At 40.2% G+C, this 26,952-nt stretch overlaps 1 protein-coding gene across 3 annotated transcripts in view; it reads left to right on the forward strand.

Moving 5' to 3' along the window:
• LOC101739893 (axin) overlaps positions 1-26,414 on the forward strand; it is a 129,607-nt gene extending 103,193 nt beyond the window's left edge. Inside the window, exons 3-18 of one of the 3 annotated variants that reach the window (XM_012695811.4) lie at positions 1,676-1,738; positions 7,117-7,198; positions 7,728-7,833; positions 8,130-8,241; positions 15,330-15,478; positions 16,692-16,806; positions 17,156-17,284; positions 17,712-17,833; positions 18,860-18,997; positions 19,451-19,562; positions 20,113-20,256; positions 20,763-20,868; positions 21,129-21,345; positions 21,991-22,185; positions 22,255-22,419; positions 23,365-26,414. In XM_012695811.4, the coding sequence (XP_012551265.2) occupies positions 7,165-7,198; positions 7,728-7,833; positions 8,130-8,241; positions 15,330-15,478; positions 16,692-16,806; positions 17,156-17,284; positions 17,712-17,833; positions 18,860-18,997; positions 19,451-19,562; positions 20,113-20,256; positions 20,763-20,868; positions 21,129-21,345; positions 21,991-22,185; positions 22,255-22,419; positions 23,365-23,488 (1,968 nt within the window). In that variant the 5' untranslated portion in view covers positions 1,676-1,738; positions 7,117-7,164 and the 3' untranslated portion in view covers positions 23,489-26,414. Of the gene's footprint in view, positions 1-1,675; positions 1,739-3,792; positions 4,103-7,116; positions 7,199-7,727; positions 7,834-8,129; positions 8,242-15,329; positions 15,479-16,691; positions 16,807-17,155; positions 17,285-17,711; positions 17,834-18,859; positions 18,998-19,450; positions 19,563-20,112; positions 20,257-20,762; positions 20,869-21,128; positions 21,346-21,990; positions 22,186-22,254; positions 22,420-23,364 lie in introns of those variants that run through there. The other 2 variants (XM_062673446.1, XM_021352163.3) reach the window with 2 other exon arrangements.
• Positions 26,415-26,952: the final 538 nt, after the last annotated feature.

Genomic DNA, 26,952 nt, shown 5'->3' on the forward strand with positions numbered 1-26,952 from the left:
ATCGCTAAGAGCGATCTCTTCCACACAACCATCAAGTGACAAGAAACATCTAAGTAAATAAATTAACCGCGGTGTACTAACTGATTGGAAAAAATGATTTTTATATTTAAATATCAATAATATAATGATAATACATTCATAATAATTAATAAACATAAAAATTAATAAAACATTTATAAGTTCAAAAATCACATTACACAAAAATAAATAACTATGATAAATGTTAAGGTATATATATAAAAGGAACACTAATCAAACATTTTATCACATCTCCAAAAAATATATCCATGTAGGGTGGACGAGCTCACGGCCCATCTGATGTTAAGTGATTACCGGAGCCCATAGACATTTACAACGTAAATGCTGCCACCCACCTTAAGATATAAGTTCTAAGATCTCAGTATAGTTACAACGGCTGCCCCACCTTTCAAACCGAAACGCATTACTGCTTCACGGCAGAAATAGGCAGGTTGGTGGTACCTACCCGTGCGGACTCACAAGAGGTCCTACCACGATTCGATTCGAGACAATAGCTAAAAATGGAACATCACGCACAAAATTAATTAGCTCTTCTCGTATGCATCATATCTCGTTTAATTCGGTAAAAAAATATTGCACAAATCTGTTTCATATACTCAAAGAAGTTTTTAATTTAGTTCGGTATACTATTATAATTACTAGTAGGTACCTACTTGTAATTCGAATACGTGTTGGAATGATTACGCACGAATAGACTGACGGAAGGGACGCACAACATTTTGACGATGCCCTACAACACACACGGCCGTCTGTCTGTCTGAAAATCAAATATCATCGAAGCAAAGGCTTTGAAATCAATCCATTCATTTCATTTGTAAATCGGGAGCTGGATTCCTTCGAATTAGTTCTCCTTCAAAAGGTGAATGTCTTGTTAAGACGGGTATGTATGTACGCGTCGCGTTCCATTTCTACTTTAGACTTATGTAAATGGATTCTTAGGGCAGAATATCATTGGCGCGTACATAATTAAATTTCGATGAATTTTATTTAAAAACTACCTGACCCGGCAGACTTCGTGGTGCTTCAATCGATAAATAAAAGACCTAAACTTTTGTATAAAATTAACTTAAAACAAACAAAAGGAATCCGTCCGACGGGGGACGACGGGGTACAACACATCAAAGGGAAAACAAAATTGTTATTTTTATCTAATACCGAGCGTTTTCATATTTATCTACCTTTTAAACTTTCTCTGGACTTCCACAAATAATTCAAGACCAAAATTAGCCAAATCGGTCCAGCCGTTCTCGAGTTTTAGCGAGACTAACGAACAGCAATTCATTTTTATATATAAAGATAAAAGATAAATATTTTCTTTTTTAATTAAATTTATAATTTTTTTTTTAATTGGTTACATAGGTGGAAGAGCTCACGGTCCACCTGGTGTTAAATGGTTACTGGAGCCCGTAGACGTCTTTAACGTAAATGCCGTCACTCACCTTGAGAAAAGAGTTCTAAGGTCTCAAGTATAGTTACAACGGCTGCCCCACCCTTCAAACCGAAACGCATTGCTGCTTCACAGCAGAAATAGGCAGGGTGGTGGTATCTACCCTTGCGGACAAGAGGTCCCACCACCAGTTAATAGTATTACCAATAGTACCTATCGTTGACTAATCATATTTTTAATTTGTTTCAGAAAACGCAAGCAAGAGCAGCTCCAAAACACGAAACAATGCAGCGGCATTAAGCTGCTACACAGGTAATTACTCTATTTATACATTGCTAGCCGTACTCAATTATTTAAAATCTATATATTAATACGTGAAGCAAAAATTTTTTATACCCCTTTTTACGCAAATTGCGCGGACGGAGGAGTATGAAACTTCCCATACTTATAGAGAATATAGAGAAGGAGTGCAGAATGCAAATATTTTAAAATAATTGTACATTAATAATACATTAATTTAATAAAAAAAATTACACACACTACCGTGTATTTGACACACACATGTATAAATACCCTTTGTTTACTGTCAAACTTTTGTCATTGCATTGAAGTCTGTGGTCAAAATGAGAATAGATTAATATTGTTTATTTTCATTAATATTTGTCTATAGTGTAGTCTTGGTGATATCTGTCATTATAGAAGTATGATAGTCTTGGTTAATAGAACCTTAATAATGTTCAAAGTTATGTATAATTTCAATTAATTATAGTCGAATTTCGACTACAGGGGGACCACTAGTTAACATTATTATTAGGGAGTCCAATACTCATATAAATATTAGCCTATCCATTGAGTACATGTGTTTTCTACATGGATACCAAGTTTCAAGTCAATCGGATGCATGGTTCAGTAGTTATTACGGAACATCCGTAAAAACCACTATAGATTTATATATTAGTATAGATGTTATATCGTTTCCTATTTTCGGGCATCAGACGTGCTGGCAATATGCTGGAAATCAGTCGATCGGCAATACCAGACGCATAACCGACCTACCGCCGAGGAATCTCCTCAAAATTTGTTTGGACGTGACAGAGCTTTTAGGAAATACCCAGAAGTGAAGTTCAGTCCTAAGCCGCTTAGCAAGAGCCAGAAATGATCTCATGTAAAAGTAACATTTCACGAAATTTTATATGTGATCTTATTGGATTCGTCTTGTTTGTCGGCATCGCTCTTGAAAGAGTGGTCGTGGTCATCACCTCAGGTGTTTGTAGCAAGCTTCTCAACTCGCCGCATTTTTCTGTGACAGATTAAAATATAGTTAAATGAGTTGGATTAAAAAGACTGAATTGTTTTAAACTTTCTTAGTTATCTGGAAAATGCGATTAGTGACTTTGATACTGTTATTAAGGGTAAAAGGAAGGTAACTGATACAGTGAAAAATAAGTCGTGTGCTTGTCGGACCGTACGCGATGATAAGTTGCGTGGTTTTTTTTTTTTTTTATGATTGAAGGATTACTGGTGGCCCGGAGGCCTTTCCAGTTTCACCAGGACTCCGTGGTATTTCGTTGCTACAAAGGTATGAAGGAAAGAAGGAAGCCCGATGTATATGATATGATTATTTACTTTTACTTTGAAAGCTTTTGATGCGTTTCGGTTTGAAGGGTGTGGCAGTCGTTGTAACTATACCTTAGAACTTGTATCTCAAGGTGGGTTATTTTTTTATTCCTTAGATGGTTGGACGAGCTCACAGCTCACCTGATGTAAAGTGGTTACTGGAGCCCATAGACATCTACAACGTAAATGCGCCACCCACCTTGAGATATAAGTTCTAAGGTCTCAGTATAGTTACAACGGCTACCCCACCCTTCAAACCGAAACGCAATTACTACTTCACGGCAGAAATAGGCGGGCGGTGCTCCCTACCCGTGCGGACTCACAAGAGGTCCTACCACCAGTAATTACGCAAATTATAATTTTGCGGATTTCATTTTACTTACACGATGTTATTCCTTCACCGTGGAAATCAATCACCGTGGCGGCATTTACGTTGTAGATGTCTTTGATGGCTCCGGTGATCACTTAACATCAGGTGGGCCGTGAGCTCGTCGACGTCGTCCACCTAAGCAATAAATAAAAAAGTTTTGCCCTGCTACGTTATTTGTTGATGAATAGTTTCCCGCCATAAATGGAAATCACGTTAAGTTACAAGTTCTGACATCTAGCGGTATAAAGAGTAACTAGCGATTTATGCAAATGTCCTAACGCGTTGTTTTGGTTGTTGACATTTCGATTCATAGCGTCCTCTACAGATGGCGCTACTTCATAGCAGCTGGTCAGCTGTCATGGCGACAACTTGTCAAGGAAGCGAGAGAAAACTGTCAAAGAAGAACTGTCAAGCAAACTTGTACACAAATCGGAACCAAGCTCATAAAATATTTATTTCATAGAAACTTTTCGATGAACGTCCAGCCTCGTTAACAATAATGCCTTCCACCATACTGTGATTACTACATTTGTTGAATTTTAATTAAAGTTTATTTCATAATTGTTAGCTACACGCACTCGTGTTGTGTTTGGCGCGTTTGTTGGTCGCGGATAGAGTTTGTATCACAATTTGTCGAATGTGATGTTTATTTAGTTATTAAAGACATTCCTCGTGTTAATATTTCTAAGGTAAGTTAATCACTTGCAATCGAGGTATTGTCGTTTTATGTTTGGGTTTACGACCTAAAGTTTTGTTTACAACTTATTTCCTGTGTTTATGAGTGTCAAATCCAAAGAAAAATATTGATGAAACTTTAGTAAGACGTTCAATAAATAACTCCCAACTCAATTCATCTTTATTTAAAAACAAAAAAAAGGTGTGATTTACCTAAATGTTTATTTTTAAATTTAGTTCAGTGTGACCAAAACAAATAATCACAGTAGAAAAATGCATAGGTAAATTAGCGATTTTTTTTTTTGTAATGAGACATTATTATAACACCATAACAAATGTCAATATCTTTAGATATTGATTCTACAGTTATAAAACCCCTTTTATATATATGAGTATCGAGTACACATCCAAATGGGGTTCTTAGATTCCCTATTGTGTTCTCCGCTGTAGATCACGGATCTCACTCCGACTACTGCCGTAGAGTTGCGCAGTTGTGTTGTGAACAATTACATTTTTTATGCATTAAAATTGTTGGCGTAGAATCATATTATTCAGTAATAATATTATCGAGGTGTATTTAGTTGTGTGGGTATTGTTTGTGTAATCACAATGAACATGGTGAGCTCTTTATACCCCTACTAGTAAAGGTTTTTTTTTCATAACTTGTTCATTGTACCGTGAAGTTATGATTTAATTTGTTTTGACATGTTCTCATTATATGAACCATCCAAATTTTTTGTAGTATTGATGAATGCATTCACATATTAAAATGATTAAATTTTTAAAAATTGTTAACAATAGATGAACTGAATTTTTTTGTTGTTGGATATATTTCAAGTAATCAGATATTTTATTATATCCATTTATAAGCAGATTGACTCGTAAGGCATTAGATGCATTCTGTACAGTATTTTATAATATGATGTATTAAGTTATACACCGATCGATGATGGAGACTCTTGACTCCAGCGTGCGGTTTCATTTCTGCTTGCCGTCCCTCTCATACTTCCACCAATTGAATACGAGGCTGAGTATGATCCTTATTGTTTGGTTTATTGATTTTTTTCATGGCTTGGTGGTTTTTTGATGCGCAAGCAGTACGTCTTTAACTCACTGCGCTCTCAGTTCGGTCTATTCATAAACTGTTATTGATTATTTTTTGTGTAATGTGGGATACAGAATGGCTTTGGTGTGAAGATATGCAAAAGTTAAGTATTTTGATGGTGATTAAACTTAATCTTGTTAAAGTTTGAAACCTACAATTGCCAAAAAATATTTTTTTTTAGGGAAAATGTGTTAAAGTGTTCTACTATACAATAGTAGAATTAGGAAAGTGCATACATACAAAGTCTCATATGTAAATAAATAAAAAATATCAGGAAAAAGGATATATTAAAGATATCACATTAAAATATATAAAAAATTGTACTTCAGTGTAAGCCTATTTTATAGTTAAGTGTAATATTTGAGTATAAAATAGTTGATTCTATTTTGTATATTTAAAAAAAATATATTTGTTTATCCTAATATTCCTAATATCATTGGTTAGAGAATATATTTTATTGAAAAAACATTGCCTCTAATATTTACATTTCAACATATTTTTGTAGCTTCATCTATGCACAATAACCTAGCAAAATAATTATTAACAACAAGAAAAATTTCAAGGATGTTTATGATAAACACAAATCAGTCCTCAATGAATAGCAAATAGATCTGTTATAGAACTTAAAACTGTACTAGGAAACATAAACAAGCATATTTTACTAGGAATAGCTAACAATCACTTTTCCTATACATCTAATCGATTGAAGTCTGCTTGCATCCGAAGGTGGATTAGGTTTTCGTTTGAGCGCGGCATTTCCCTCCATCACTGCATCCAGTTTCGAACTCGTCTCGAAAATCATGAACCTCGAATTTTGGAAAATTGGACCCGTTTTGGAAAACGGTGATCTACTAGAAGAATAGCTCGTTTCCCCTCATTATTTCGTTATTTAATCATAACAGAACATCTAGGGACGTTAAGAAGCGTCTCTGATCCGGGTCCTAATAGATAACTTTGGTTGACTGTTAGAGAATGCCTTAGGCATTAAGTCCGCCAATGTAAATTTTACATGAAGTATAATAAATAAAATAAATAAATAAATAAGCAGTGGTAGTAACAGGACGATACCGCGGCATGATCTAGAGGCAGATTCGCTTTTTTCTTAATAATTATGTACTTAACAGTGTTCACAAAAGCCTTTCGCGGTCAAGGAACAGCGTTGAGTAGTAGTAAAACGAGACGCAAATTTTGTGTAATTTCTGGTAGCACGCTGTCGGCTCGTGCGGGTGAGTCATTACCACTGTACTGCACATTGTCAGTAATATCTATTATTCTAATCCACTTGCGAGTTTGGCTTTCTAAAGTGGACGGCAATTATATTGTATCATTTATACTGAAATCCACTGGTTTGTGTGTGCGACCGAAACGCGATTTGGTAAAAACACGCAATTTTGGAACTTCTTTAAATCGAGTATTGCCAGTTATTGTCTTGGAGAGAGTGAGAGAGAGTATTCTTTATTGTACACCAAAAAAAATATAGACAAATCGAAACATTAAATACAAAAAAAAAGTACAATTTGCGGTTTTATTGTTAAGAGCGATCTTTTCCAGACAACCATCAGGTGGACAAGAATCATTTGGAAACGAATTACACGCGGTGTACCTATCGATTGAATTATATACATACACAGATAACATACATACAAATATGAACAAAGTAATAATAATTTTGCTCCTTTAAATAAATAATCTTAAATAAAAATACACAATTTACATATAAAATATGCTTAAAATACCTAAATCTTGTAATTAAATGTAATTGTCTTAATGTAACGCATTGGATAGATCCCCCTCCTGGCTGAGCCCTTGCTCGCACACCTGTCCTTGTGAAAGGACAGGAAATGCTTATGGGCTACCAGTAATCCCTCAATCATAAAAAGCATTGGATATAAGTTAATAGTGTTTTTGTTTGGTTTGTTTTAGGTAGTGTCTCGCCATGCAGCGTGCGGGTGGGAGAAGGGCCTGTGCGCCATGAGCCACACTCCTGTAGGCGGCCACCCGCAAGGTAAATATCACGTTTGAAGATTTCCAGACCTGTACCAACTGGGTTCGAGATTATCACGGCGTGACCACAGACTGTCTGAGCTCGGTGCATCGAAACGACACCCCCCACCCCCTCCCTCCCCCCGCCGGTGCTCAGTGAACCTACATGTACACACTACCCTACCGTGGGTTGAATGTCGACAATCAGCGTCTCCAGGACCCTGGATGCAAAGTCTGTAATTTTATTTCTGCGTTTCAGGATTAAACATTAGAGAATCTCGCCTACGCTTAGTCGAATACAAAGAGACCGTTACGAACAGACGCCGCGTCAAGACTTAAAAATATAAACAGATAAAATTATGTATTTAAAATAATAAAAATTACTTAGATGAGTGGTCGAGCTCACGGTGTGGTGCTAAGTGATTACCGGAGCCCGTAGACATGGTTTTTGAATCTTCAAATGGGGTTTCAAATCGTAACGCATTACTGCAATGTTAGTTTTGTATTTATGTTCAAAATAATATCAATAATATAAGTTTGTCCGTCCGCAGGTTGGGAGCACAAGCTTGCTGACAGGTCGTCGTTACCGCAGGCTTCGGGTGAGGAGAAAAGCAAATCTCAGTCCAAACATGTGTTCGCACAACCGCATTTCTCCAAGTAAGATAATCATAAATACATTTTTTAAGAGTCTTCATAATTTCGCCGGCATAAAGCAATATATCGATAAACATGTTGTGAGGTTATCCTTGGAAGATAGATTCCTGAAGAAATCATTGACAGGACGTACAGTACCCGGCGATAAATATTGCGATGTAACGTTAGCCGGAAATCCCACAACATGCAATCTTATTTCGAAAAAACTTCGAAAGAATTTTTGAAATGTAAATGTATGTTTATAAATTACGGATAGTTTTGATTATTTAAAATTCGTTATTGTGAGTACTGTTGTTCAGGGTCAGCATGGCGTGGCGCCAGCAGACGGAGGGGTCGTCGGGCAGCTCGGCGCGGTCGCCCGCCTCGCCGCCCTACATGCGCTGGGCGCGCAGTCTGCACGAGTTGCTTGAGGTAACAACTAACAACCCCATATTATCTCCACTATGCACTCGACGAGTTGCTCGGGGTAACAACTAACAACCCCATATTATCTCCACTATGCACTCGACAAGTTGCTCGGGGTAACAACTAACAACCCCATATTATCTCCACTATGCACTCGACGAGTTGCTCGGGGTAACAACTAACAACCCCATATTATCTCCACTATGCACTCGACAAGTTGCTCGGGGTAACAACTAACAACCCCATATTATCTCCACTATGCACTCGACGAGTTGCTCGGGGTAACAACTAACAACCCCATATTATCTCCACTATGCACTCGACAAGTTGCTCGGGGTAACAACTAACAACCCCATATTATCTCCACTATGCACTCGACGAGTTGCTCGGGGTAACAACTAACAACCCCATATTATCCCCACTATGCACTCGACGAGTTGCTGGAGGTAACAACTAACAACCCTATATTATCTTCACTACAAGTTTCTGCTTAACAGGCTGAAATACCATACGCATTCTTAAAAGGCTCTAAAAATATATGGAAACACAATTTAATAATAACTATCATTATGTAACTACTATCGTCTTTTAATAAAACGCTTTGTGTACAGTTTCCTTTGACTATTTATTTTAAGTAACATTGCGATTTTCCATAACCCAAAAAGATTTCGTGTTAGCAATATAGTGTTTATTATTTACTTATTTATCCTTCTTGACCTGAGTCTAACGCTTACCTAATATTATTTGAGTTGTTTCTACAAATGAACAAACCGTAAAAGTAAACGACCACTGTATTCTGTGTTAACAAGTCAAGATCTCTTTAAACCAGTCTTTCTCAAAGTGGGCGATAACGCCCCCTGGGGGGCGTTTGAAACCTAGAGGGGGGCGCTAAGGGGCCCAGGAAAAAATGGGGGGCGTTGATGTGGGTTAGGGGGGCGCTGTAAAATTTGTAATTTCATTTACTTAATTTACCCATTACCGTCCAATGTCAAATAGTATAGTAAGCCTAAACCGCTCACTTATTGTAAACATTGTTTACTATTTTATTTCTATATAATAGGTTGGGGAAAAAGTTACTTCGCATTTTTTAAGAACATTAACAACATTTTTTAATATAGTTTATTCGCATTTAACTAAAGTATGTCGATACCATTTTTTTCGATAACTTTTTGCCATTTTGTAGGTAGGGACATGATCCCATTGCTATAGAAAATTTGGGGCTTCTGATCAAAATACCGCGACAATTGGTTTTGGCAGTCCTCTCGTGATGTTAACGTGACACTGCCTAAAGAATTCTGAAGAGACCGAAACAGGTAGAAATCTGAAGGTGCAAGGTCAGGACTATACGGCGGATGCATTAACACCTCCCAGCCAAGCACTTTTAATTTTTGCTGAGTGGCTAAAGATGTGTGAGGTCTAGCGTTATCGTGATGAAAAACCACACCCCTTCTGTTGATTAATTCCGGCCGCTTTCTCTCAACTTCTTGCTTTAATCTCATCAGTTGTTCGCAGTAGAGTTCAGAATCGATGGTCCTGCCTGGTGGTAACAGCTCATAATGTATAATGCCCTTCCAATCCCACCACACACACAGCATCACCTTGTTGCGAGTTAACCCGGGTTTTGCCAGAGTCAGTGAAGCCTGACCGGCCTTTGACCTCAACCTTTCTCGTACGTTCTTATCGTACGTGATCCACTTTTCATCACCAGTTATCAGCTTCTCCAAAAATGGTTCGGTTTCATTACGTCGTAATAAAGAATCACAAATGAGTACACGGTTCATTAGGTTTCTTTCATTGAGCTTTTTTGTGTACCCAGTTTTTTTCAAATGCGCCATAACTATTTTGTGGTCAATTCCCAGTTCTTCAGTTACGTCGTAACTACTGATATGCCGATCTTGCCCCACTTTTTCAAAAATGGCATCGATTTTATCCGTAATAGGGCGACCAGAGCGACGTGCATTTTTGACATCAAAATTTTCGGATTGAAAACGCTTAAACCAAATTTGTGCTACTCTCACACACACTGCACTAGGTCCATAAACATCGCAGTATTTTTTCACGGCTGGCGTTGCTTTTTTACCTTTTTTGTAGTAAAATTTTAAAATGTATCGAATATCTTCATGAGATTCACTCATCTTGACAGTACGAAAAATAAATAAAATCACACATCTTCCTAATTTTAATTTGGAATTATCTTCTTTCGAACTTAAACTTTTAATGATACCAAAACCAGCCAGATACAAATAGTATAGCCAAGGAGATTTTATTACAAGTTCATACATTTTTAAGCTATTGCATAGCTTTTATCGCGGGCCTTGAGCGCGGTGACCGAATCATGAAATTCCGTAACTCACTCCGCCTACCATATAGCTCGCGTTCAACACATTCACACGTTGCGCTTGTGTAGTGTTTGTGAATAAGCGCGTGGCGTGACGTCACACTGCATGCGCATCATAAAAAGTCTGCCCATCTCTCTCTCGCGCGGTTTAGCTTATGAGTATGAAGGGGACAGTTAAGGTTTTGCCTTTATTAAGGTTTAATATAGCGTGGTCTTGTCTTATTATTGTTTTAATATTAAATTTTCATTGTTTAATTATAATGTCATAAGTTGATTAAAATGCTATGCAATAGCTTTCCCGCCGCAGTTCCCGAGTGCCACACTTTTTTTTTGTCAAGAGGAAATCGCCGGACTCCGCCCTTCACTGGGGATCGAGGGCGGGGCATGTCGGAGTCGAACCGACTAAAACCTCTTGTCGCTCAACAACCAACGTCCAAACTTCGCATGAGACAGAACTCATGAAAAGGCAAAGGGGGAAAGTGAAGCGTTTAGTGCGGAGCACATCTCTCCCATCACCCTCCCCCTCGGGACGCCGGAGTGGCGGTCGTCGGCGCCACGACCACCAGCCCTCTCGGTCGGCAGGCTGTCCGAAGCCCGCCTAGATGGCGCCGGTTAGAATGGTCTATCCTACGGAATACCCCGCGGGTCAGAACCAGCGTGGGTTGAGGATAGCCGGCCTTCCATCACCCGGATGCTCATTCGTAAAACGTGTGCAGATCAGCTTGCACGTCGTCTTCTTAGGGCCCCTTTGCCGGTCCCCAGGCCGACATGTGAGTGAGATCCGAAGCACTTAGAGGGCCAGGGCTTGGGCGAGATTCACCTCCCTGGACCCCGCTCGATGGCGGCGGGCCTGTGCATCTCTCACGCACCCCGCCGCCTCCTTTAGCGAGATGGTGCACTCGCAGAAGTCGAGCATCGCCTTTTACGACTCGTCGTTACCAAGCATCGATGCCAGAACACTCGGCAACGACAAGTCGTTTCCTATTTTTGCGACGAGGACACGCCGCCACCCCTCCCATGCGGGGCAGACGACGAGCGTATGCTCTGCCGTGTCCAAGTCGCAACCACAATGGTGACACTCTGCCGTCGGCTCGCCTCCGATCCGGTGCAGGAACTCACCGAAGCAACCATGCCCAGTGAGTACCTGCGTGAGCCGGAAAGTGAGGCGTCTTCTGTCACGATTCACCCAATTCACAAGAATTGGGTGAATCGCCTTGACGGTCCTACGACCAGCCGAAGGATCGACCAGCCGCCTGGACCATGACTCCAGCACGGACCGCCGAGATTGGGACCTCCGCGCTCTGACCACACCGGGGCTGGGACGCGCCACGCCCCGGGCACGAAGGGTAGCCCGCCACTGATAGTCAGCGGCGGGCGCCTCCGCCTCCAGGACCCAAGGCGGCGTCCCAGCCAGTACACACGCCGCCTCGAAAGAGATGGTGCGATAACCACAGATGATCCTGACCGCGATGGTGCGTTGCGGCCGTTGCAGCAACTTCGCTACCCCCACAGCCAGTGACTGGCGCCTCGTATAAGGCGCATCACCTGGTCAGGCCCTCCGATGTTGGGAAGAAGGTTCTGAAAGTGAACACGGAAGTAACGACTGTCCAGAATGAGGCCGAGGTACTTCAACTGCACCCTGACCCGATACGGACGCCTCCAACCACGATATGGGCATCGACAGGTGGCACTCTCCGCGGCCTGTGGAACCACATGGCCTCGGTTTTACTGAGTGTCACGTCGAGGCCTAATCACCTGATTTTGCCGATAACATGCGCCACCCCAGCGGTGGCAAGACGAGCAAACTCAGCAAAACTCCCTCCCGGGACATGACCAGCCTGTCGTCTGCGTAACAGATTACGCTTAGGCCCAGGAGGAGGGCACCTCTCAGTACCCAGTTATACCCGATATTCCACAAAAGGGGGCCGAGCACCAACCCCTGTGGAACACCGCGCACGACCGGGAACCTGTGCACGATCCCACCGTGCTCAGTACACGTGACCGATCTGTCCTCCAAGTAGGAAGCCGCCAGTCGGCGAAGGTAGTGGGGCACTCTATGTCTTACCAGGAACATTTTTTAAATAAAAGAACACTTATTGCGGCATAACTATAATAGTTAGACATATTATTATGCTGTCGCGACACTTTTTGTAAATAATGAATGTTTTTTACAAAGTCGTAGTACATTATTTTATTCTATCATCAATAGTTTTCGTAGGGCACGCGACGTAAATAATATTTTAGGTAAATTTTTTATACACCTTAGGTTATTGGAGTTTTAGTAAGGATACCTAATTTTTTTAAAAAAAGAATATAGCCTAAGTCACTCGGGAATAGTGAAGCTTCCAAATAGTGAAAGAATTTTTCAAATCGGTTTAGTAGTTTCGGAGCCTATTGAATACAAACAAATAAATCTTTCCTCTTTATAATATTAGTATAGATATTAATTATTACAAATAATAAAAACGCTGACTTAGGCGGCGGTTTTTATTTGAACCAGTTCTAAATTATAAACTAAAATTCTATAAAAAATTACCCATATTTATCTATAATACGAAATGATATTAATTTATTTTTCGTAGTTTCCTTCCTTCTTGCGTCGATAATCCTCAGTGCTGAGGGTCGTGGCCTCCTCTAATAACTTTCTCCTGCATCATCTTGCGCCATTCCTGCCTGTCTTCGGCTGTGTGGATAACAACGTGGACTGAGGTATTGAGAGTGGAGCGTATTTGGTCCGACCAGCGCATTGGATTTCTGCCTCTGTGCCTTCTCCCGCATACCTTGCCTGTTACCAGCAGCTTTTCCAGATTGTCACCTCTCTTTCTGGTGATATGTCCAAAGATCTCGAAACTCCTCCGCGCGCATGTAGTGCGGAGGTGCATTGAAATCTTGAGCTCGGTAAGAATGGATTCGTTGGTTCTGTGGTCTGTCCAACGAATCCCGAGTATTTTCCTCCAGCACCACATCTCAAACGCGTCGATGCGTTGGCGGTCGGCTTTCTTGAGGGTCCAAGTCTCTGCGCCGTAGAGAAAAATGCCACCCATACACGGTCCATTTGGGACATAGCTCTCTTTGCCATACTGATTCGCCTTCTGAGGTCCTTTTCGGAGGATCCATTACTAGCTATGACAGAGCCCAGATAAATGAAATCCTCTACGACTTCCAGGTTTAGCTTATTCGTAGTTTAATAAGTTATTATTGTTAGTAGTATTATTTACTAGTCGAAATATAAATTTTTAATTATCTTATGATGAGAATCTTATATTAATGAGAAAGATAATCAACAAAAATAGTGTCGTTCTAATAAATTAGCATAGTAATAGTACAGTGAACTAGCAATTTATTTTGGTAATTCTGAATTTAAACAAACATATTGATGAGAAGAATTCATTTTTACTTTGCAAATTTGTAAATACAGGCTCTGTAGCAATGTACGGACATATAATAATATGAAGAAACAATAATAGCATCTACAAATATATTATGTACTACGTGGTACTACATTTACTAAAATTAATACAACATTTATTAATTAAATTAATAAAATTGTGGTTTTAAAGTTTTAGGGGTGTATAAAAAATGGGGGGCGCTGAAAAATAATTGATTTTCAAAGGGGGCGGTAAAAGAAATAAGTTTGATAATCACTGCTTTAAACGATCCACGATAAGGCAAAAGTAACTAGATAAAAACAGAAATAGCAATCCTTCAAATTTATAGTTATCATAGAATTATACGTTACTTATCGCATCTTCTGTTCGTTTGGTTACATGATTAAAAGTTTAATTTGGGATTTACCTAATAGCACAATGAGTGCAGAACTATTCCGACATTCACTTACAAAAAGTGCTTTTGCTAACTTAAAATAGGGTAGGGTAATAAATAGGGCAATGTACATTGAGCTATATTTAATAAAAATAATAAAAATCTATCAATTACTAGTTTTTGCCCGCGACTTCGTCCGCGTGGAATAGTTACTTTGATGTATATCTACATATAGCGTAATCTCTCAAAAGGGAAAAATACCCCGATTTTGAAACATTATCTATTGGTGCTCCGCTTAGTCCTATTCGTCCTATTGGTCTTATTAGCGTGATGTTATATAGCCTATAGCCTTCCTCAATAAATAAGCTATCTGAGACTTTTTGGCGGGAACGCGAGGAGTGAAGTTGTGTGATTTGTTTTATTTTGTCTATTTAGTGTTTCTTCGGGTTTAAATGTGTAATAATGGTGGTTTATTAACTATTTAATATCTGTGAAAGTGCACAAATGTGGGAAAATGAAACAAAGCCGCTGGACGTAACTTCTCGGGATCCTCCAAAAAGTCCACTGAAAAATCTTAGTAAATGACCATCATTTTACTGAGATTATATTTCATCTCATATCATTTCATTTCATCCCAGTTGATTAATGTCTCTAATTAATCATCTTCATTTCATTTCACTTCATAATATCATTTTTCATAAAAATATGAATAGAAATTAAAATAACACATGACTTAAAAGTCTCAGTTACCAGGTCATAAAATCCCTTAAAAAAAATGAGCTATCTGACACTGAAAGAATTTTTCTAATGGAACCAGTAGCTCCTGAGATTAGCGTGTTCAAACAAACAAACTCCTCAGCTTTATAATATTAGTAGGTATAGATGAAACAAAACAAGGCTCCTGAAGAGACTAAAAAAATGAAGTATAATGTTTGCTAATTTTTTTCAGTTCTGTGGTAACTGTTTTCCAATGCTTGTAAAATGTTGTCATCAGGACGCGGAGGGGGTGCGCCTGTTCCGCAAGTTCGTGGGGGGCGCGGGGGGACTGCACGTCGACCGACTCAACTTCTACTTCGCGGTCCAGGGGCTGCGGCAGGAGGCCGACGCCGCCAAGATACGGCAGGTCGTCTCCGCTATATACAAGTAAGTGTGCTTTATATGCTATTGAAATAAAATAAACTGCGATTTAACTGTCAAACGCTTCATTAAAATGGTAAAAATTTTTCGAATGTAGCTCGAAGGAACAAACATGGAGATTAAAAATCAGTGTTATAAGTTCGGATATATCTCAACATCATATTGTGATCATTCTTTTTTGTTTTTGAATTAGAGTTGTCGTTGCCTAAAGGATGCCTGGTTCATTTGTATCCAGCGATGCAAGTGTACCGGTGTTCGAATCCCGCAGTCAGGTCCTAATATCTCCAATGTAATGGGTACTTAATAAATGCCCACGATCGACTTCAAGATAAAGGAATAACACCGTTCATAAAAATCAAATCCGCAAAAAAATATAGGTGGTAAGACGTCTTGTGAGTCCGCACGGGTAGCTACCAACACACCGCCTATTGCTGCCCTGACACAGTAATGCGTTTCAGTTTGAAGGGTGGCGTAGGCTTTGTACTTTCAAGCTGAGACTTGAAACTCACGTCTCAAGGTGGGTAGCATTTACGGGGTTCTTGGCTCCGGTAACTACTTAACAACAGATGGGTCGTGAGCTCGACTACCCATCTAAGCAATAAAAAAATTGTATAGATAGATAAATAAGTAGTTTAATGGACAAACTTTTCCAAGGGAAGACTGAAAACGTGAATAAGAAAGATTCTTGAAAATTATTTAAATGTTTTTGTAATTTTATTGGTAATTTTAATGAAAGAGTCAATAATATCAGAATCGTGTGTATTAATCAGGACGTAAATAAAATCAATAGTTTATATTTTTCATACTTCGATTTGATGATATAGCTGAATGCAGTGAATATTCCATTAAACAAACATGATTCTGTAATCGGAACTCTCAAATACCCAACTTACGTAGTCACATTCAACCCGCTCGGGTTCCTACTGCACGCGTGCACCTCCGTATTCTTTTTTTTTATTGCTTATATTGGTGGTCGAGTTGACAGCCCACCTGGCGTTAAGTGGTTTCTGGAGCCCATATACATCTACAACGTAAATGCGCCACTCACCTTGAGATATAAGTTCTAAGATCTCATAGTTACAACGGCTGCCCCACCCTTCAAACCGAAACGCATTACTGCTTCACGGCAGAAATAGGCAGGGTGGTGGTACCTACCCGTGCGGACTCACAAGAGGTTCTACCACACCACCAGTACTCACGAATGTCGTGTTGATTGTAGATTTCTCCGCAAGTCTCAGCTAGCGATGCCCGAAGAGCTGAAGCAGCAGGTGAAGCAGAGCCTCAAAGACGGCTCCAGCATCGAGAAGAACATCTTCGATAACATGGAACAGGAGGTACTGCTACATATGCCCCGCAATACTAATGCAATATAAATAATAATGCAGACTAAGGCATTTCTGAATGCATCGTCTTTAAATAAAGACGATTGATTGTTAAAAGGCGGCAGAGCAGAATTGGCTTGAGTAGCGGAAACACACATCGTTTCTACTATTTCTCTTATAAAATAAAGTCAGTGTCAGTCACAGTTTCCTTTTTTTTAAAAAGCTCCGGGATTCACCCCGTTACAGTACTTTCCCATTTGTGACTTTCAATGGCATCGCTCCAGAATTTCTCGCGTCGGTTAATAAGAAAAAAATAACAATAAAAAAATGCATGATCAATTAATTAGTTGTGTGTGTGCAGGTGACGCGCGCCATAACTGAGACGACGTACCAGGCGTTCCTGCGCTCGGACGCGTACGTGTCGTACGTGAGCGCCGCCACGCAGCCGCTCTCCTCCCCCGACGCCTCGCCCCCGCCACCCGCTAAAGACGTTAGTACTCACCCCCAATGTACACTGGACATCACTACCTCGCATCTACGACCCGTGGTATTGCTCCCACACATACAAACAAAGTTTTCTTAAAATCGGCAAAATTTAGTTTTAAACTCTCTGCCGATGAAACACTACATATTATCTGGCTTGAATGCATTTTTATTACATACATATTTGAGGGAAACGACCATTAGCCACTTATGACGTCATCCGTTGTACTTCATGTTCAGGTTAACTTGAACATAATTTGTTATTTTGTAATGATATGTCACAAAAATAATAATTGGCTTGGTCGTTTTAGTTTACTTGAGATTACTTTACATAATGTTTTTATTGTTGGTATCGTGTCGCCCGAGGGAGAGCGAGAGAGAGAGAGATAGAGAGAGATGGTACGTGTGCAGTAACGTTGTCGCGTTGCCCCCAGCTGTCGGCGGGCGGGCTGGCCACGCTGCACGAGGGGCAGGAGCTGGCGGGCGCGCCGGCGCGGCTCACGCACGACGCGCTGCTGGCCACGCAGTCGCGCCGCCTGCGCTCCGACGCCGCGCCGTGAGTGTACCGCCGCGCGGACGGCGTCATGCACGCGACCGCCATGAACACTCTAGAACCGTCCGTTCGACAAAAACAATCATTATAAAATTTATGTCGAAACACGCGCGTGTGTTCATGATGTGTTTTGTATGACGCTGTTCTGTTTTTTAATTTAAATGTATTTTCATAGTTTCGTTTTGAGTACATAGTACGTTTTAATAGATTTTATTATATTCATAGTTGTAATAGCGTAGTTTGAATACATAGTCTTCTTTCTTAGTTTCGTATTATTGATTTTTCTTAACAATCCAATTTACGCTACCACGAAAGAATGAATGCATTAATTTCGATATTATTTCAGTTTAAAAAAATATCAGTATCTATATACTTTCATTCGAGTCTTAAGAACCTTCTTTACAGCACCTTACTCGGTCTACTGATCAACAGCTGATGTTATGTTAAGTGAACTTATTAGCCTTAGTAAACTATTCTAGTACTACTGGTACTAATACTACTAGTAGTATATTATTATTCATATGCACGAAGGTTTTTGAGCTCGAATAGTAAGTTAACAATATCATATGTAAAATAAAATCCCATAAACAATGAATATCTCTCGTGGTATCATCGTGGTATTATTATTAGTATTATTATTTTGCTCACATAATCGGGAACGACCATTGGCAATGTTGTTACAAAATTTAATTCTTCGTTCCCTGAGTTTTCAAATTATCAGGATTAAACAGAAATTTTCAATAAATAAAAAAAAATTTTTAGGTAGGTTTTGTTGTTTTTAACGTGTGTTTTTATAAGTTTGATATTTTTAAAACAAATAATTCCAAATCGACTGTGATCGCAAATATACGTCAGCTGGTTCAGCATTGCATGATCGCGTCCCGAGCACGCCGCGTAGTCCGCCGCCGCTTCCGACTCATGCGCCCCTTGTATTCGTTTCTCCCCATGTGTTGCCCGCATGCCCGCCGACCCGCCGTGTCTTGTATAAACGCTATCCGCACATTGCCCTATCCCGCCGCGGCCGCGCAGACACCGCAAGCGCTCCGTGTACAGCGCGCACGTGGCGTACGCCGGCTACTGTCCCGCCTCGCGCTACGACTCGGAGCGGGCCAGCCTCAGCAGCGGCCGCGCCGACAGCGACGCCGTGTCGCTCTCCGGCAGCAGTCTGTGAGTACCCCTCCCCCAACCCCCCGCTGCCCCTGCAGGAGCCGCTCTGTGACGTCAGCTGCAGCTCAGTGCGATGCTCGCACACGGTGATGTATTCCCTTTATTAGATCAGTTTGAGAGTTTGTTAGAATTTTATACCTTATAATTTCATGTAGTAGTAGTTTGCCATGATAGCAAATTGTTTTCATTTTTGCTTCCTAATTAAATATCACAAATAGAATTATGTACCCACATACCATAATTAACTTGACATACTTTTAAAACATTGATTGTAATTTAACTTGCATCAGAGTGTCCCCCTCCCAGCGTCTTATTAAAATTCACTGTAAATATTCATTAATAATGAAACTGCCATAAACTAACAACAAAACAAATTTAGCGTACGCGACCCTGAAAAATATATCCATCTCGCTTAAACGATGCACGCTGTTAATATTCTCCGTCTCTGTCCAGCGATGGCGTGTCAGCCCGCGGAGTCCGGGAGTCCAGGGATACGCGGCACCGGTCTCGACTCCCCGGCATGGACCGGCACGCCGTCATCAATAAGGAGCAGGACACCGCCATGGTCAGTCATCAATCGTCAAAGTACTTGTCGTTGAAAAAGAAGTCATTTAACAATGGCAGTGGATATTTGACTCGATATGTTATTTTTATCGATTAATAACAATGGATTCAGTTTGAGTCTGGAAATGATTAGGTGTCACATTTTCATCTATAAATTTGTATAAAAAATTCGGCTGTACCGATTTGGCTAATTTTGGTCTTGAATTATTTGTGGAAGTCTAGAGAAGGCTTAAAAGGTAGATAAATATGAAAATGCTCGGAATTAAATAAAAATAACAATTTTGTTTTTCCTTTGCTGTGTCCCCCGTCGGACGTTTTCCTTTTGTTTGTTTTAAGTTTACTTTATACAAAAGTTTAGGTCTTTTATTTATCGATTGGGGCAGTACAAAGTCTGCCGGGTCAGCTAGTATCTAATAAAAATCATTAGGAAATAAATTTTATATTTACGTAGTACCTACCATTAAGTATCGCGTTTCATGTCATTCGGCTTGGGAACGCATTAAACACAAACGTACGGACATCGAGTAACAAATGCAAATGTGTGTCTGCAGGTGATCCCGCGCACGGTGCGCGTGCAGTCGGAGCAGCTGCGCGTGCTGGCGCCGGCCGAGTTCGCGCCGCTGCTCATCGAGCGGCTCGAGCGCGTCAAGCGCGACCAGGACGCCAAGGAGCGCCTCGAGAGAAGGCTCGCCGAGGTACGGGCACGCACGCACTTACACGCACGCGCCCGCACACGACCGCACACGCATGCGCCCGCACACGCACGCGCACGCACAGATACGCACAAATAAACACTAAGCTTTTATTTAATCGAAATATAAAAAGCAGATAAGAATTAACAAATTTTAAATTTACAAAAAGATCATCATCATCATCATAGTCGGTTGCTCTTGGCAGAGCAGTCGTGGCATGTGAAATTTTTGTTGCCTTCGCAGATGTTTTCCATAGTTTGCGAACTAAAGATTGACGCACGCACTCGTTTGCAAAAAAAGATACGTCTTATCAAAATTGAATCTCATCAGGAATTGATTTGTAATTACAGATCGCATATTTTGTTTAATGTCATGGCCGACTCTTGATCATGATCTGGGTGACGTGAGGAACAAGCTATTGGCTCCGGAAATGTTGCTGCCTTGTCGCACTTCTCGGTCCGAGGGAAGCACACGTCCTTCCCAATTGTTATAGTGTATATTGTATGCAGGGTGACGCTGAAGACGGCTCCAGCCAGGCGCTGCCGCCGCAGCTGGTCGCGGCCGCCATCCGAGAGAAACTGCAGCTCGACGATGACAACGATCAGGATATATTAGGTTAGTCATTTATTATTTATTTATTATTATTGTATTTCATCTTCGAGCCGATAAATTGCCAATGTTATGTACGCCATTATTGTCACATGCATCAGGCCATAAATTAAATAGTTTAAGCTATTTTAAATGTTAAATGTTTGGTATGTGACAGTACTTTTTTTAAATAAATAGTCAATGTAACTGTACCGCAACACTGTTTAAATCTCACCTTTAAACTTCACAACTTAAGTTGATAATAACAAGGCCACGTCTCCCACCAGACCAGCACGTGTCGCGCGTGTGGTCGGAGCGCACGCCGGGCGCGTCCCCGCCGGGGGGCCGGCGCGCCCGCCAGCGACACGCGCACTCGAGCCACGCCGCGCACTCCGCACACTCGCGCCGCGCCGCCTCCGCGCTCTCCGCCGCGCTCTCCGCCGACTCGGGACACTACGACGCGCCGCCGGACTCCTTCAACCATCCGCACTCGCTGACGCGCAGGTACGTGGCGACGGGACGCGTGTCTTGTGAGTCCGCGCGGGTAGGTACCACCACCCCGCCTATTTCTGCCGTGAAGCAGTAATACATTTCGGTTTAAAGGGCGGGGCAGCCGTTGTAACTATACATGAGACCTGAGAACTTATATCTCAAGGTGGGTGGCGCATTTACGTTGTGGATGTCTGTGGGCTCCAGTAACCACTTAACACCAGGTGGGCTGTGAGGTCGTCCACCCATTCAAATAAATCCAAATAAAAATTTGGTCGTCCAAATAAAAAAAAAACATGAAAGAAAGTATCACTAATCGAACACTTACACCACATATTATCGCAGCAAGTTAACGAGAACGGCAGAAATTAACACTTTGTAACTTTTCTGGATTTATTCTTATTTCAGTGAAAAAATTTAACACATTGTTGATAACAACACGTTCAAATGTTATTTTGAATAAATTCTGCCGTTTTGATACAAAACAAAGGAGTAGCCGATGACTCATTTGTTTTTATCGATAATCGCGCAACATGCTCACCGCCCTAGCCGGGCTATGTTTTATGACCCAAACTGCATGGACAAAATAATTCTACTATAGTTGCTTTTTAATCAATAACGACCCATGCGCCAATGTCTCAATTCGTTCGCGTCGCACAGATCGTTCTCGAAGAAGACGGTGACGGAGTTGACGGACAGCGGCGTGTCCGTGGTCAGCGACAACACGACGAGCGCGGGCGGCGTGGAGCCCCGCATCCTGCTGTGGATCGCCGAGGGCTCCGAGCGCCTCGAGCGCCGGCACCTGCTCTCCTCCAGGGGCTCCTCCGCCGACCGCAGGGACAAGCAGAGGTCACGGTGAGGACACGCCACATTGACCGTCCTGCTCCAACCCCGGTCCCCGACTAACAGATGGTTGTGGTTCAGGGGCAGCGGCAGCAAGGGCGGCAGCGGGCACAGCGGCGCGGCGGAGCAGACCGTGGTGGTGGTGACGTTCCTGGACGAGCCCGTGCCCTACCGCTTCAAGGTGCCCGCCGCGCCGCTCACACTCAAACTCTTCAAGGACTACCTGCCCAAGAAGGGAAACTTCAGGTAAACACTGCTGTCTGTGTATTGCGTTACTGTTAACTGCAAAACAATACTGACAATGCTCACGATACGAGACGCGTGAGTTGCTTTCGCCAATTATGCTCAGTACTCATTCTTTTTTCAACCATAAATGTCTTTAATTTAGTTATTTCGTTTTAATGGTAAATTTTACATGTGATCACATAATGTCATTAATGCTTAAAAAATAATATGTCCTACGAAGTAAAATGAACTGTCGACATCTATAATCTCAAAGAAAATGTTAAATCAGTAAAGTAATACTCACATTACTGACAGCAATACACATTTACAGTTTTAATTTATTCATAGAATCATCCTTAATAAGGTAACAAATAAAAAAGTATTTCTGTAAAAGTACTTTAAAAAAAAATTAGTCTTAAACAAGTCGCCTCGTGGCAGATCTGCAAGTTAGCTAGCCGGCTTTGAAGAATATAATAAATAGCAGTTGTGAAGGCTTTTTGGCGGGAATGCGAGGAGTGAAGTTGTGTGATTTGTTTTATTTTTTCTATTTAGTACTTCTTCAGGTTTAAATGTGTAATAACGGTGATGATGATTACCTGTTTAATATCTGTGAAAGTGCACAAATGTGGGAAAATTAAACAAATTCGCTGGACGTAGTTTCTCGGGATCCTCCAAAAAGCCCACTGAAAAAGTCTCAGTAAATAACCACCATCTTACTGAGATTATATTTCATCCCACATCATCTCATCTCATTTAATTTCATTTCATCTCAGTTGATTAATGTCTCAAATTAATCATCTTCATTTTGTTTTATTTCACTCCATATTATAATTTCTCATAAAAATAAAAAAATAAATTAAAATAAGCCACACAAGCTAAACAAGCCTTGACTTAAAGGTCTTAGTTACCAGGTCACAAAATAACTAAAAGCATTTGTAAAAAGAATGTTGATCGTTCTATTGACAGATACTTCTTCAAGACGAACTGCGCGGACCTGGACACGGTGATACAGGAGGAGGTGTGCAACGACGCGGACACGCTGCCCATGTTCGAGGGCAAGGTCATGGCGCGCGTCAAGAGCGTCGACTAGTGGCGCCATCTGGTCATGGCGCGCGTCAAGAGCGTCGACTAGTGGCGCCATCTACCCATGTCAAGCACGCTCGTTCAAACAGAAATGATTCAATCAATATCACCTGATGTCTTGTGAAAATTAACTATAAAACAAAACAAAAAAAAATTGTAAAAATTATTAATTTCAGTGTTTTAAGTAATAACGTTGCCGATTTAACTGACTAATGACTCAAGCGTTCAAACTTTCCAATAATATTGCAAAAATATAATCGTTGAATGCGAGTGACACACGAACATCCAGAATCTCGCCCTGTTTACATTTAATAATCGTACGTTTACTGTATTGACATTTTGACTGATTACGTACTCTTCCATGATCGTTGGTTTTTATTATTATTATTATTATTTTTAATTACTAGAAGTAATATTCGAATTATTTTGATACGGGGAACACTAAACTAAACAGGGCGACTGAACCGTGCAAATTTATTTATTTAATTTACTTTATTAACGCATACCGCGAGTGCTGCACTGTATAAAGAAAAAACTGTTCCTCATTGACATTTAGATTATAAAAATTATTTTTAATTACTTTTTTACGTGAAGCTAGTTGAGTACGCTTACTATTGTACGGGAGTAATTAATGGCAGAATGACGACAGTACGGGCAATTGAATATGTACCGTGGTCCGGAACGAGGAAGCTTTGTCGCGTATGAATTTTTAATATTTATACCTATTTTTTTTTGGGTAAATTCCACGCGTAATGTTAGTAAAAATCTTATTTTTTTTATAGTTACGTGGGATTGGTAATCGGATATCAATAGTGATGGTTGTTATATCAATGTTATTCACCGAATAAGGCACAGTTGACTCTGTTCCGTACCACGGTATCGACCTAGAGTTATACTGACGACTGCTTAGTTTGTACATTTTTAATTAAATGTTTTTTTTTTTATAGATTTAAAAAAACGAAAAAGTGTTCTGTTTAAAAAAAATAAAATATATTAAAATATTATATATAATTTGGTTGGAATCGAATAGATAATATGAAGAGTTTTAATGAAATTAAAAAAAGAAAACGGAAAACAAATACAATTTAAAACTACAATTCTTTTTTTTAAAACAGTGTTTATATATTAGATTCGGAAAACAATGTCTAATTTAGCATACTTTCAACACTGGGATCTCAATCAAGTTTAATGAATTAATGAAAATAATATTTTAATTATTAGAACCGTTTTATTATAAATAAAAATATGTTTCCGTGATGCAGCTGTGAATAGTACTAGTAGCGAAATAGTTTTAAGTAAAGATGTGTTTTTGATGTTTCAATCGATGAACGCGCAGAACATTCGAACAGTGCTTACTGAATGGTTCATATTTTTTTTAATGGTGAATATAGAGTAAGTTATAGTAAATTCAAAATATTATTCACTGTTATTATTCAACAGAAAGGCTCTATAGAGTATTTCAGCACAGTATTGACTGTTCGAAAGACTGCATTCATTCCGATGTTTTGCACTAAACCAGCGTGTGTTTCAATTATAGATGATTTTTTCTATTTCCTAAATAATTTGATGCTGCCAAATCCAGACGTCGTAGCGGTAGGCAGCGGCTTGGCTCTGCCCCTGGCATTGCTGAAGTCCATGGGCGACGGTAACCACTCACCATCAGGTGGGCCGTATGCTCGTCTGCCTACAAGGGCAATATAAAAAAAAAAAAATGAATACCACAAATTTATTTAGACGATAGAAAACATCTACATTAATCCTTTAGACTAGTCTATTTACACTGTACCTTATCTGAAGTTGTATAAATAGTCTCCACGAGAACATAGTGTACAAAGTAAATCCAATACAGTCCTCAATACGCACTTTGTGTAAATAAAATGTAAGTTAGACTCTCACGTCCGATCCATAACATGGCAACACCGTTATAGCATCCATCAAATCGTTTTCATTTTTAGGTTTTGTAATAAATATTAAATGTACTATATAAAATGTGGGTCACAAAACTTATTTTGATGGATGGCGTAACGGTGTTGCCACAAGTACATTTTAAATGAGTACAGTGGAGTGTTGCCAGCGATGAGTACACCTTACGTCATGCACACTGGAGTATCGGTGCGGAATCATGTGCCTTCAATGTTGATAAAAATTTTCATAGTTGATGCTTCTAATTAGTCTTAAGTTTAACATTGTAAATATAGTTATATGTGTAACGCTACATCGTTTCGAGCTCTTTATTTTTTAATAATTTAATTTTTTTTTAATTTATTGCCTAAGGTAGGTTGCGCTTAAGCGCAGCGGACCGTTGTGAACGCGGACGTCGTCACGGCCCCAGAGTTATACAATAATACTCGTCTTCCTTCGAATTCTATTTGTGTGGGTGCGGTTTGATGTTATTATTCACTGCCAGTTCATTGCTCACTGTTTGTTTTTTGTCATTTGACGTTCTTGCCATTGTAAGTCAAGCCCTCATTTATTTTTAAGATTTACTGGGGAATTGTTGCGACGATCCGTGTTTTAGATGCGTTTTGTGGTCCATCCAATAAGCAGTGACCTAGTGCAAGGCCACGCGATAATATGACTGTATAAATAGATGAATTACTATATCGTTTTTAAATTATAAAAGCATAAGGCACTTTCAGTAAAGCGGTTCGTAGTGCCTCAACGTGAGGCGGAATGTTGACGTAACCGTTTGCTTGTTAAATTGTAAAACATTTAAAAAATGCTAAGTAATGCAAATGATGCTGAGCTAAGTATACGAGAAATTGTAATAAAATTTAACGAAATGGAAGTATTATTTGGATATTCAATGTGAATTGTGAAAATAAATCTTAATATTCATAAGTGGAAAAAAAACAATCAATAATCAAACTGTATTATTTTTTATATAGCACAAAATGTAACGTTTAAAAAATAAACTGAAAATGTGCCATAAATATTTGATTTTTATTTCATTATACTTCTTCTTCTTAGTCGCATACTTCATTGCTGAAGGTCGTGTCCCTGAAAGCCCTTCGTGGCTCTTTGTACCATCAGCTTCCATTTCCTTCGGTTTTCGGCTTCTCTAAGGGCGGTCGCAACAGAGTCCAGTGAGCGCAATTATCTGATCTGACCAACGGTTTGGCGGCCGGCCGGCGGGTCTTTTCCCTTCTACCTTGTCCACCACAGCACCACAGTCAATCTCTCAAGGTTGTCTGGTGGCCGCCGAGAAATGTGACCAAAGTAACCAAGAATCTGAAACGAGAGTGATAGGATGCGGTCCGGCTACCACCCGGCGCCTTGACGAGTCCAGGTCTCACGGTGTGAGATATGCTACTGGCCACACTGTCATGGCTCACCAGGCACAGTGCGGACAGAATGCTACTGGTGACAGAACATCTGGTCATCGCATACAGCTTCGTAAAAAGATGAAACTGGGAACCTGGAACGTTCGGGGTTTGATTCAACCAGGGAAAAAAGAAATCATTGATACAA

The sequence above is a fragment of the Bombyx mori genome, chromosome 17 (genome assembly GCF_030269925.1).
Source record: "Bombyx mori chromosome 17, ASM3026992v2".
Classification (NCBI taxonomy): domain Eukaryota; kingdom Metazoa; phylum Arthropoda; class Insecta; order Lepidoptera; family Bombycidae; genus Bombyx; species Bombyx mori.